The sequence below is a fragment of the Bactrocera oleae genome, chromosome 4 (assembly GCF_042242935.1).
Source record: "Bactrocera oleae isolate idBacOlea1 chromosome 4, idBacOlea1, whole genome shotgun sequence".
Lineage (NCBI taxonomy): Eukaryota > Metazoa > Arthropoda > Insecta > Diptera > Tephritidae > Bactrocera > Bactrocera oleae.
Genome location: NC_091538.1, coordinates 30045402 through 30057562, shown reverse-complemented (window position 1 = coordinate 30057562; position 12161 = coordinate 30045402). Strand labels below are relative to the sequence as shown.

At 34.8% G+C, this 12161-nt stretch overlaps 1 protein-coding gene across 16 annotated transcripts in view; it reads right to left on the bottom strand.

The window, feature by feature from the left end:
• Positions 1-7146: 7146 nt before the first annotated feature.
• The window catches only part of Ptp52F (Protein tyrosine phosphatase 52F), a 922788-nt gene continuing 917773 nt past the window's right edge, over positions 7147-12161 (bottom strand). For 15 of the 16 annotated variants that reach the window (XM_070107709.1, XM_070107712.1, XM_070107713.1 and 12 more), the window contains one exon: positions 7147-8052. In XM_070107709.1, coding sequence (XP_069963810.1) covers positions 7498-8052 — 555 coding nt within the window. In that variant the 3' untranslated portion in view covers positions 7147-7497. The remainder of the gene's footprint in view (positions 8053-12161) is intronic. The other variant, XR_011395839.1, reaches the window with a different exon arrangement.

Sequence of the window (12161 nt, the reverse complement as noted above, 5' to 3'; positions counted from 1 at the left end):
AAATGTTTATTTTATTATGAACTCTGGGGTTTTTACCGGTAATACAGATTTTTAATTCAGAAGGCTTTTCATAATTATAAATTTGTCATATCATAGATATTGAAAACATAAATCTAAGTAGGTATGCGCAATGATTTTTTATTTAGGAATATTCGTTGTGTCTATTTATAACATTTATCACATTGCGTGGTGCATTTTTCTCTTTCGAAGTTATATTTTTCGATGTTCCCTCATCTGGAATTACAAATTAGAACTCAAAAAGATTTCATTTAACATTTGCTCCTTCTCTATTCATTTACGTTCTCTGCTCTTACGTAATAGCAACTACACGAGATGCTCAGTTCCTTCTCTCCACATATTTCTATGTATATGCACAACATACATACTTGTAAAAAAAAAGGCTATGAGTGTGAGAGGTTACTGTCATCGCAAGTAAATTTGGCACTCATGCAGTTCTTTGATATACATACATATAGGTATATGTCATGTTGATCAAGTATATTTTATGCTGCTTAAAAAATATTGGACAATTTTAAACAACTTTGATGAAACGTTCCACACCTTATACTTGTAAGATCTAATTGAGCTGAATTTTATTTCTATATTATTATTCATGCTTCATTTGTCTATTATAAAATAAAATATTTAAATTTGTACCATTTGGGAACAAGACGTAGTTGTGGTCTGACTCAGCTCAAATTACGTTATGAAGATGTCAAAGAAATGCTACGAACAAAATTGGTTCAAATTGGTCTAATAGTAACTAAGTTTTTAATTTTTACATCGTTTTTCATACCTGTTGTATTACACTGATCTACAGTGGTTTTGTTGCCTAAGATATAAGATCAAGTTTGGATATATTTGAGCTCACAGTTCATGAAACTATCAATGGTTTTTGTAAGATTTGCCCTCTATTTCATTCTATTATTAAATTTGTATTTTTATTTTACAGTAAAAAGAGAAGAAATGAAACAAAATAACTGTTTTGAAAAAATTGAGATACATGTGAGTAAAGAAAGAAAAACATGTCGAAAACATGTGTTAAACATATTTCAACAAAACGCCTTTTATGAGCTTTTCTTTTATAATTTTCTAGGGGGTAATATATTTTTAAAGACCAGCAGTAATCTGTCATCATTTGACGATCTCAACAACCTTGATACCATTCTTCCATCACTTTTAGACTCTGATGGAACCTCTCTCTCTCACTGTTCCTTACTTTTATTTCGAAGATTATCTGAAAATTTATCCAGATATTTGCAGAGATAGTCTATCTTAATATTCTAATCTGTTTCTTGAGTCTGACAGTTTGCCAGCATATTTTGCACAATTTATTCATAATTTGGTGTTCTATGATTACCTGCGAAATTTTCGACTATCAACAAAACTTTTCCATGATTTCCTTTCCAGAGCACTCATGACTTTGATAAAATCTGTATCTCTCAGTAATTGCTGTATGGAAAAATTCCACCTTTCAGCTTTTTCATACTAAGTTCGGAAATTTTATACAAATTTCACTATAACGTCAATGCTTTGACAAATTGTTTTATTATTCCTAATTTGATACGTATTAAATCACTGAGTTCATTTTGAGAAAATAACTTTGGGGTAGATGCTTAACGCTCTCATTCACATCCATCAGTAAACTGTACCGATATTTGGCGATATCATTGCTTCTGAATAGTCCATACGAATTACTTTTGGAACGAAAACTAAATTTTCATGGAGTAAAACAGGAAATTTTTTAGACTATAATTCCGCTATCTAAACAAAATTTTTATTAACAAAATTCGATATTTATCAAAATATTAGCACATTCATTATATTCATGAATGTTGTCGTAATTTGGACACTTGAAAGCATCAAAATTTGCGAAGATATTCAGGTCAACAAAAAAAATTTAGTTTTTGTAGAGCTGTGTTATCTTTAATGTGAAATTGGAAGCCGCTTCACTTTTATGTATTTTTTATATCCTCAACAGGATATCTTGATTTTGCCACAAAGTTTTTAACGCCCAGAAGGAAACGTTGGATATACAAATGAGCAACTGAATTGATTTAGCCATGTCCGCCTGTCTGTATATACGCGAACTAGTCCCTTAGTCTTTGAGATATCGCTCTGAAATTTTGAACACTTTTCTGCTCAATAAGCTGCTCATATCATATCATCATCCTTTTCTGATAACGTATCTACGTCAAAATCAATAATTCATTTACCCCTCATATACAAGTGCTAATAGAAAGATTTTCGAACGTCCGGCTGACTTTATACCGCATGCAATATTTGATGATGATTTCAACATAATTTTCGCTGACAGGAAGTAAAATATAGTTATAAAAGTAATTGAGTTTATGACCAACAATATAGGTTAATATGATAAACATTTGATTGTAAACCACTCAGTTTCGTTGAACAATGAGTGTTAAATTTTTCGCTACATTTTTAAAATAAAGCTTTGCGAACATATGAATGTATTTCCCCGGCTCTGATCCTGGTAAGTTGCAAGATCATATAATGTTCGGTTACACCCGAGCTTTGCCCTTCCTTACTGGTTTTGTTAATAACTTTCAGCAACTGTATTGTTTACTAATTTTATCATCTTTGTATGAACAATCACTGGTAAAGAAAACATATGATAAGAATGTACCGTTATATGACTTTTGTTTTTTCTATTATTTTTAGTCGAAAAGTGTTCTATATTTTTGTTTCAGCCCATCGATTTGAGGAATTTGATTTGCATTTATCTTCGGAATATGAATACGTACTGACATAATTTTTTGAAATGCTTAATTGCTTTAATATGGCTCAAGGAAGTCTAATAAAGAGTTACAGCTTTCAATAATTAAATATCAAAAAAAGGTTGGCAGAAGTCGAAAAGTTATAAACAATTTCCTGCTTAATAAGTCGGTGTACAAGCATCCAACTTTCATGAAGCGGCCGTCAAGATACGGGCAAATTAGCTTATCTACTGCTTAAAGGATGCTAATGAATGCTCCATATTTGAAACTATTAAAACGAAACAAAAAACTACCATTTTAAACTCCCCAAGAAAAAACACGATCACATTTTGCACCGGATCACATGACCTTGAAGTCTGATTGATGCTATGTTGTCTTTTCAGACGAAAACAAAATTAATTCGGAAACACCGATGAATACAATTATTATATCCATGATCTTCGGAATCATGGAATTTTAGAGATCAGTCGCAATAATAAACAATTAAAATAATATACTAAATTTAAAAATATGATTTGGCTAAAAATGTTAATAAGTATTAAGAAAGCTGAAATGTGTTAACCTGATGACCTAGTTTAAATTGATACTTTTTTTGTTGATTTCAAAAAAAATTTATAAAAAAGTGATACACTAATTGTTGTTTTACTTAGTAGAAAATTATTCGTTAATAATAGGTAATCATTTTTGAATTTTAGCTTTTTAAGTTTTGATATAAATTAACCAAAACTATTATATTTAAACCGGAAGTGTGCTAACTCATGAAGGGCAGTGTATAGGTAGACACTGCATTCAAACTATAATGAAGAATAGTGACACGTTTTCTTGCGAATTCGTTCTCACTGTATGCATTGTAAACTTTGTAACGGAATTTATAGCTAGATATCTTTTCTGTTTTCCTAACTCCATTACATATGTACAAATCTTTTCAGAGATCTTCCCTATGACAGTTCCGACGATTACGGAAAGTACGATGTACTTCAATTATAATAAAGCAGCAATACATTTAATGGTTCCTAACTGTTTATGTGGCTTTGTCTTCGTACAAAAACTTTCGCTTCACCTTTCAAAAGTTGCTCTGTAAATGAATTTCTACAGATCGCTCCAACGTACTGCTGCTGTTAAAAGTCATTATTTGAAACTAGAACGGTCTGCTTCTTTAAATTAAATCATGGATTCGCTGACATCACGGATAGGGAACTTATGACATTCGATTGTTATCTCACGCACGCATTGCTGCTTTTATATTTTTCTAGCATCTTCAGTCAGCCCGAAGTCGGTCTATGTTGATAACCCTAGGTCTCTCAATTTATACTTTAAACTGTCAACTATCAAACAGAAATATCCATTTCAATTCATAGTTTGCAAACTGTAGTTTACAATGATTTAAAGTATGTATATACAATTCAATAGAATATTCGTTAAGATAATGAGGTCTGCTTTTTTTGTCCTTTCTGCTACCCATAAACTCCTAAAAGTGGATCACTAGATCGTCATAGATCGACGAAGCGTTTTGAGTTTTCAACAAATTTATTAAGGCAGTTAATATAAATCCCAGCACTTAAGTAGATTCGCCAAAGGAGTGTCTACCGAGATATTACAATCTCAGCCTGGCAAAAGAAGTGACAAGACGATTCCACCTCGCGCTCCTCCATACAGCTTTGGCAAAAAACGTCCGACAGAATATTTATCCGCACCTGTAAACCTATTGGACGGTGTCTAGTCAGCACACCAACAATTGCGGCGAGATTGGCTTCGCTAAAAGCCAGTAGTTGGGAGGACTTCACTCTGGACTAGAAAGATCTCGCAGTCACATAAGTTTTAGTTGTTGAACTTACTGGTGGTCCAAAGGTCAAACGCAAGAAGACATTGGGCACAGTCAACGAGCTTAAAGCCATTATAGCCGCTCGCGTACTAAAGTGAATGCACGCCTCTCTGAAGGAAGCTGCATATGAGAGGAGTACACTACTGCTAAATTGATGGCAGCCACATGAGCTTGAAAGACGATACAGTGGTCTGGTAGTCTAAAACTAGCGTTGAGGAAGAGCTTCCTACAGAAAACTCCCCCATCTCCTCTCCCTCTTAACTTCGATCCATCCGTGAAAAAGCTCACAACCCTTCTCCAATGGCTTCGTTCCTTCTACCAGTCCCACGCAGGTGTGTGAGAAGGAACCGCCAGGAGCAATTTCTGTCATGTAGTGATCTTGATTGTATGGAATGAAATCGAAGAAGTGGAGAGTTTCAGTATGTCCCTTGCTAGAATTCCTCATGTACCCAACTTCCTAGTCTAATAGCAGCCTTCGCCGCCAAGCATCTACCAGCTATGTCTACAGGAGCAACATGTAGAATGGCATTGAGTGCCATTGTAGTGGTAGTTCTTAGTGCGCCAGAGATGCCGATAACGACCGTTCTTTGAACACGCTCCAGCTGCTTATCTAGTGTAATTTTTTCGAGTTTCCTCTATCAGATTGCTTCTCTAATCGTCTCTAGCAGTACGTTGTTGAAGGTCCCCTAGATATCAAGAAAGGTACCCTCAGCATAGTCTGTATGTAACTATAAGGGGACCCCTCCAGCCATGGCACTCCCGAGTGGAAGACAGTGTCGGCCGACCTGCCTTTGCTGTAGGCATGCTGAGCACTTAATAGCCCGTTCATTGGAGTTCGACACCCAATGTACAGGTCTTTGAATTATCCTTGCATTTTCAATAGCAACGTTTAGAGACGAATAGGCCTGAAGTCATTATCAGTGACATGAGAGCTGTTCCTGGCCTTAGGGACGAACGCCACTCTAACCTGAATCCAAGCCACCAGAATGTGACCTAAGCTAACGCAGCTCGCGGAGATAGGGATCAACCAACTGCATGAAACCCTTCTTGCACGCTAAAGTTGTGCAGGTACAATGCGGTCAGGTCCCACGTAAGACGAGGCTGATCCACAAGGTCTGTATAGCCTTCTTGAAGCTTGAGCTTGGTGCTTTTTCCGTAGATAGGTTTAGCAGAAAGTGAGCATCCAGGAATTGCTGTAACAACTATTTACTACTTACAGCACAGTTTCCAGACCTATTTCTCAGATACCCCAATATATGTTTTCGCAGAAGGCTCTAAGAAGACATTTCGGCCTTCCTAATCTCCGTTTTATATATAGCAAGTTCCGCTCTGCCCTATCAGCACTAGTCTTCTGCTTGAAGATCTGAGTTCCGATAACTCTGGGGTCTACCAAGGTGGTATCCCCATTCCTTTCTGAGTTTTCAGAGGACTAGAGTTTTCAAGCACAGGCCTACATACGGAACTGAAGACTTCGACGCACTCATTCATCGCGCTGGCAGATAGCATCGATAGATTGAGCATCGGCTTTCGCAACTTAGAGAGCTGATCGAAGCTTCTTGCCAAAAAAGGTCTCAGTCCGTGTTCCTAAAGTTTTTATAGTGTTCTCTGACCGGAACCGCTGTTCAGGTTAAAACTAATATATTTATAATCAGAGAAGGAATGGTCATTAATGACCCTCCACTCGAGATAGAGGGAGTGAGGTCAAGGGCTTTTTTCCTGCCTTAACTTACAAAGGTGAGGGGAGAACTGGAGAAACGTTCTTAATATAAAGATCCTCACTGCAAATGAAATCAAAAAGTGGCTCACCTCTAGCGTTTATGTCCAAGCTTCCGAAGCTGTCTTTCTTTTTTCGGGCCTTAGCCAGAATCTTCGGGAAGGGATGCTGACCTTTATTTCCGTAACAACTTTTTTAGTTGTTTTTCAAAACAATATTAACTTTTCAAGTATAATTTACAAATTACCTTTTAAATATATTTTCATTTTTATTTTTGTGCTCTGCTGTTGTTATTATTTGCTTGGACTGACAGATGGACAAAAATTCAACAATATCAGAATATGATGATACGCTTTAGGAATACATTAACTTTAATTATATGAAAAAAGCAATGTACTTGTACTATAAGTAAATTCAGATGAAATTACAGCAAATGATATTAGTGTAGGCAATTCCTGATTGGACCCGAGCTGTAGATTGGTTACCAAGATTTTTATGCCTTCCACAAATTTTCATACTTTCATAATCACAAATCAATTATTTTTGTATCGGCGACTATATATTAAAATTGTTATTTTGATATCAACTGTACATTCATTAGCATACTGCACCATCTAGTAAAAGCCAGCAAAACTAGTTCTTCCTTCGCCTTCCATGTTAACATTATAAAACCTTTCTAGTAGCCACAGTCCATTCTAAACAGCATATCCAAATATTTGTGGCAAATTTCCGGACCTGTTTTGGAATGAATTTCAACAAATATTATGAAGCATGATAAAAAAATTCGTCCCATCTTTTTGTCACTGAAGTCAAAGTCGCATCTTTTAAAATTATAAGCCTGAAATAGATTGAACATGGATTTCTCAACAAAGTTTCTGGCAATTATTTTATTTCATTCCAAATTTGAGGTAACATAAATTACATTATTGCTAAATCTCAGAAACTATCTTAGCCGTACATATAACGGCCACTTAGCTGAGTTTACAATGCCATGTGGATCTCTAAAGTCATACTCTTCACATCAATAGAATATTCGATATGACATCATTACCGAAGTTGGTCCAGCACCTTAGTGAGCAGCACCGTGGGTACGTTGTTTTTGTTAGTATATTATAAATTTAATAGAAAATTAATTACATATTATGTTTTCGCTGTATATTTGTTTTCTAACTTTTAATAATTTTATTAATGTTTTTATAAATGTTATAAGTAGCTTTTACTAATTACACACTTTCGTTATTTCGCTCTTCAGAATTACACATTGTTGCCATTATACCGCTTTTATGTGAAAAAATCAGTTTGTTTTCATCAAAGATTTGTTTTCTAATATTATGACGGACAAGTTCATATGCAGATTCGTACAAAAAAGTATATTGCTCCAGTGTTTGAACCATTTTCATTCTTTGAAATCGTAGCTTTTTAACAGTTTCATAAATGTTTATCTTAAACTCGTACTTCAACCTTTGCATTATTATATCCAATGCGATAAATGTACCAGTTCGCCCGACTCCTGCACTACAATGAATAACAGTTGGGGAATAACTAGACAGTCCATGACTTCTTATTTTACGAATAAAATTTATCAAGTGTGCAGGATTCTTGGGACATCCGTGATCTGGCCATTTCTTGAAAAAGAAATGATCAATTTTCCGTTTTAAGCCATACTTATCCTGAGTAATAAACAACTCGGATCGGTCATAATATTCGAAGCATGTTTTCCTCCTGATAATAACATATATCCCATTTGAATTATAAGGAAGATATTCGTGGCATTTGATCTGAAAAGATAAAAAAAATTTTTTCAGATATATCACCACACTTATATATGTACAAGTATTTCTTTTTGCTGACGATATTTTTTGTGTTTAATACTTTTTTTATACCCTGAACAGGGTATATTAAGTTTGTGACACACAGTAAAAAAAAATATACAATTCTGGATGTCTGACTATTCGTCCGTCTTCCCGTACAAGTGATAAATTGAGTACAAATTTAGATATCGTGAAGAAAGTTCGTACGCGTGCTCCTTAGCATCATAAGAAGAGCAGGGAAGAGCATTAATTAAAAGTGGACGGGCCCGCCTCTTAATTGGTTGAATATAAATTTTTAGTTTTTTATTTCAAACATTTAAAACGATAACAATGTTTGATAGCTCTTTAACGAGCAGTTTTATTTTAATGCCTTTCAAAGATAACAAAGAAATGCGCAATTCCTTGAATTTCTTGGTATTCTAACAGCCAGCTAAATTATATAGTTTTTTTTCGACATAAGCGACTAGAGGGACATCAGTCTAATAGGTGATTTCCCGCTTCCACATTCACATTTGCATTAAGTCTTTTATAGTGGGCATCTGACTGAAGTCCTATTTCTTCGGCGACTGTGTTTACATACATTTAGGTTGCGATGAATATCAGCATTTCTGGTGTACCAGGGTCCTTAAAAATACTCCTTAGCACCTTATTTTGAAAACGTTGAATAATATTTATACTTCTATCATTGGCGCAACCCTACAGTTGCGCATCATATGACCATATCGGCTTGATGATTTGTTTGTATAAAAGTAATATGTTATGTATGGAAAGGATTGACCTTTGTTCAATTAGTCATTCCATTTTTGACAATTTCGGGTAAAGTTCAATCCTTTAATATAAAGGTCTCACAAACCACTAAATCTATATCTAAAATGAAAATGGTTGAAATCGGATCAAAAATACATTTTTATATTACAGTGCGAAATCGGACTACAATCACGCCTACTACCCATATATCAGAACTTTAAATTCCACAAAATGCCTTCACTGTACACTATATAAATTAAAGACCAGTGAAGTTATAGTACCATGAAGATGTCGAATTTCACATGAACTTAACTTTTTAATATCCCAGTTACCGAATATGTGGACCGCAGTTCACACGAAAATATTGGTCAACCTGTGGCCTATCTGATAAATACATAAGATGAATATATATATATTATATATGAAAATCTCAACGTAATTGGTTTTGTACCATCAAAACATGAAGTCTCGCTTTCGATGTACGTCTATGGTTTCGCTGATCTTCCCTCTTGAAAGTCTCCAAAATTCCGGCGGAATTGTAGATGATGATATTCACCTATGTCATTTTTATATAGTTACCGTATATTGTGGACCAGGCAGTGAGCTATAAGAGAAAAATACCCTGTCTTTTTTCTAATTGGAGTCCTGTAAAGGCTTATATTCTGATCAGCCCGATCAACACCTTTCATGTTGTTATTGTTCGCTTTGATAAGAGCCAGTTGATCAACAGGAACGTATTTCTTTTGCTGTTAAGGAACCCGTTTTTTTTTGTTCACGGGATTCACATTTGCGTCACTTGATGCCACTGTGACAATACTATTATTTTGCCATCTACTCATTGTTGGTTTCTCCAGCACTTGTAGATTTGAATCTGTAAGAACCTCGGGGTAATTTTTGCATATCTGAGTTTGTCGGCAAAGGGCATTTGGTTAAGCGATTTTCCCTTATCGTACCACTCGACTTGAATCCTCCTTTATTTAACTCATAGATTGAGGTAAAGAAATTGTCAAAAAACAAATGAAAAGGTGCCTGGGTATTCATTTTCCGAAAAACATCAGCATATTGCAGGATTACACTAACTCCTAATCTAAGTTTCCGATACTGGCTTAAATTCTCTTCAGATCGCCCTTGATAAGGTTCACACCATATAAAATAACAAAATCGAGTGGCCCTGTTTACACGTGTGTCTCTATAGGGCAGTACAGCTTCATCCATGCTATTATTTTCTTCGAAAGGCGCAAAATTAAAAAAAAAAATTGGATTCAATGCGTTTATAGTGGACGAATTTTGGTAAATTTATTTATTTTGAGTTCCACCTATTAGTTTCGGGTTGTATGTGGCGTGATTACCAACTACCATATATGATTTATTTTTCAGAACAACAGTTCCAAAGGTTGTTGTAATCTAAATTCATTCGCAGACGCTTAGTAGCTCGCAGCTGCGAACAGTTAAATTATATAAAAAACAAGAAAAAACCTTAACTTCGGTTGCACCGAAGCTATTATACCCTTCACAGAACTTGATTGCGATCGTTCAATTTGTGTGGCAGCTATATGATATAGTAATCTGATCTAAACAATTTCTCGGAGATTGAATTATTGCCTTAGAAAATAACCCACGCCAAATTTCCCACGCCAAATGCTTCTAAAACTGCTCGCTATATTGCTTTTTCAAACTGTCAAACTGGTTTTAAACTTTGATAAAATTGCTATAATTTTTGCGTTTATTCTTAATTGAATTTATTATTAATAATATTTTGTTAACACAGTAATCTATTATATATCTATTAAATTTTGTTCTACTTACTCTTTTATTTGATCTTTATTCTTGTTATTTATTATGACTTGTAACTTCCCCAATTGTAACATTAAAGGCGAGTCAGATCGCTACGTTTCATGCTGGCTTTGTGATGGGCTTGCCCATATTAAATGCGCTGGACTGACTGGTAGAATCTTAGATTCTATTCTCGACTGTAAGGGATTGCGTTGGTCCTGTTTAAATTGTAGATCTATTGAAATCGATCTATTTAAAGTTTATAGAGAGACACGCAATGGCTTTAACGAGATCGGTCGTGATCTTGTAACCCTCACTGAAAAATTTAAGCACTATGAAAAATTGTTCAAATCTTTTAAGTGCCTGAATGATTCTCACGAATATTCTAAACCTGCTCCTAAGCGTAAACATCCTTCCGATGAAGTAACACTTAGTTCTTCTGTTCAGAAAAGAACGTCTCCTCCCAATGACCTAATAAATCTCTCTTCTCCTTGCCCTCAAGGTGATAAGCCGTCAACTTCCAAAGAGCTCAATTCGCTAAAAGCTCTATCTAATAGTAATAAGTGTCTCACAATTCCAGAGGCTCCCCCTATTAACTTAGTAGCATCAGTTAATAATTTGATAGTTATTCCACCTAAAAAGTCTATATTTGTTTAAATTAGTTTAAACTCCCTCCTCCAAGTGCACCACTCTACCCGAAAAAACTGACACACCCTAGTGAAACACACCACACCTGTGAACACTCAAGGAATTTCACCCCACACCAGATGACACCACATAGGACAACACAACATACCATTACATTCGCTTATTAGACCGCTAATACAGCGATCCTGGACATTCGCTTATACACACTCGATTAAATAGTGATCCTACGCGCTAACTTCTTCTCTGCGGTACAGCGCGTCGACGACAAACCTTTATTGTTCGGACATCGTTTTCGCGAAATCAGCTGGTTGCACAACTATTTACTTTTATTAAATTTTAATTGTTTAATAATTAATAATTTGGTATATAAATAAATTTGAACGGAGTTCAATTATACAACTAAATATTCGAGTGCTTCCTTTAACCCTATTTAAAGCTAGTGAAAATAAATTTCGTGCTCCCAATAAATTTGGTATATTTTTAATCATGGTCCTTCGAGCCATAGTGAGCGGCACTATGGATTAAAAAAAAAAAAAAATCCACATATATGTATAAACAGTGCGGTTATAAAGTTCGGTGACCCAAAACTATATAATATTATATATAGTGGTACAAACAACATACATACAGATAAGTAAACAAGCATATATATAACAAAAATAATACAAAAAAGGGGTGCAAAATAATAGTTACATATTGACAAATATACATACATAGTTAAAAAAGGGTGAAGAGACAAAACCAAAGTGCATGTGAAAAACAAAATATACAAAACTGTATAAGCAAAAAACAAAAAACAACTAAAACACAAATCGGGCGCGAAACCTAGAAGCACTTAAACACAAAATATAAATAAAAACAAAGAAACGGGCGCGAATTTAAAAGCATAAAAACAATATACACACAAA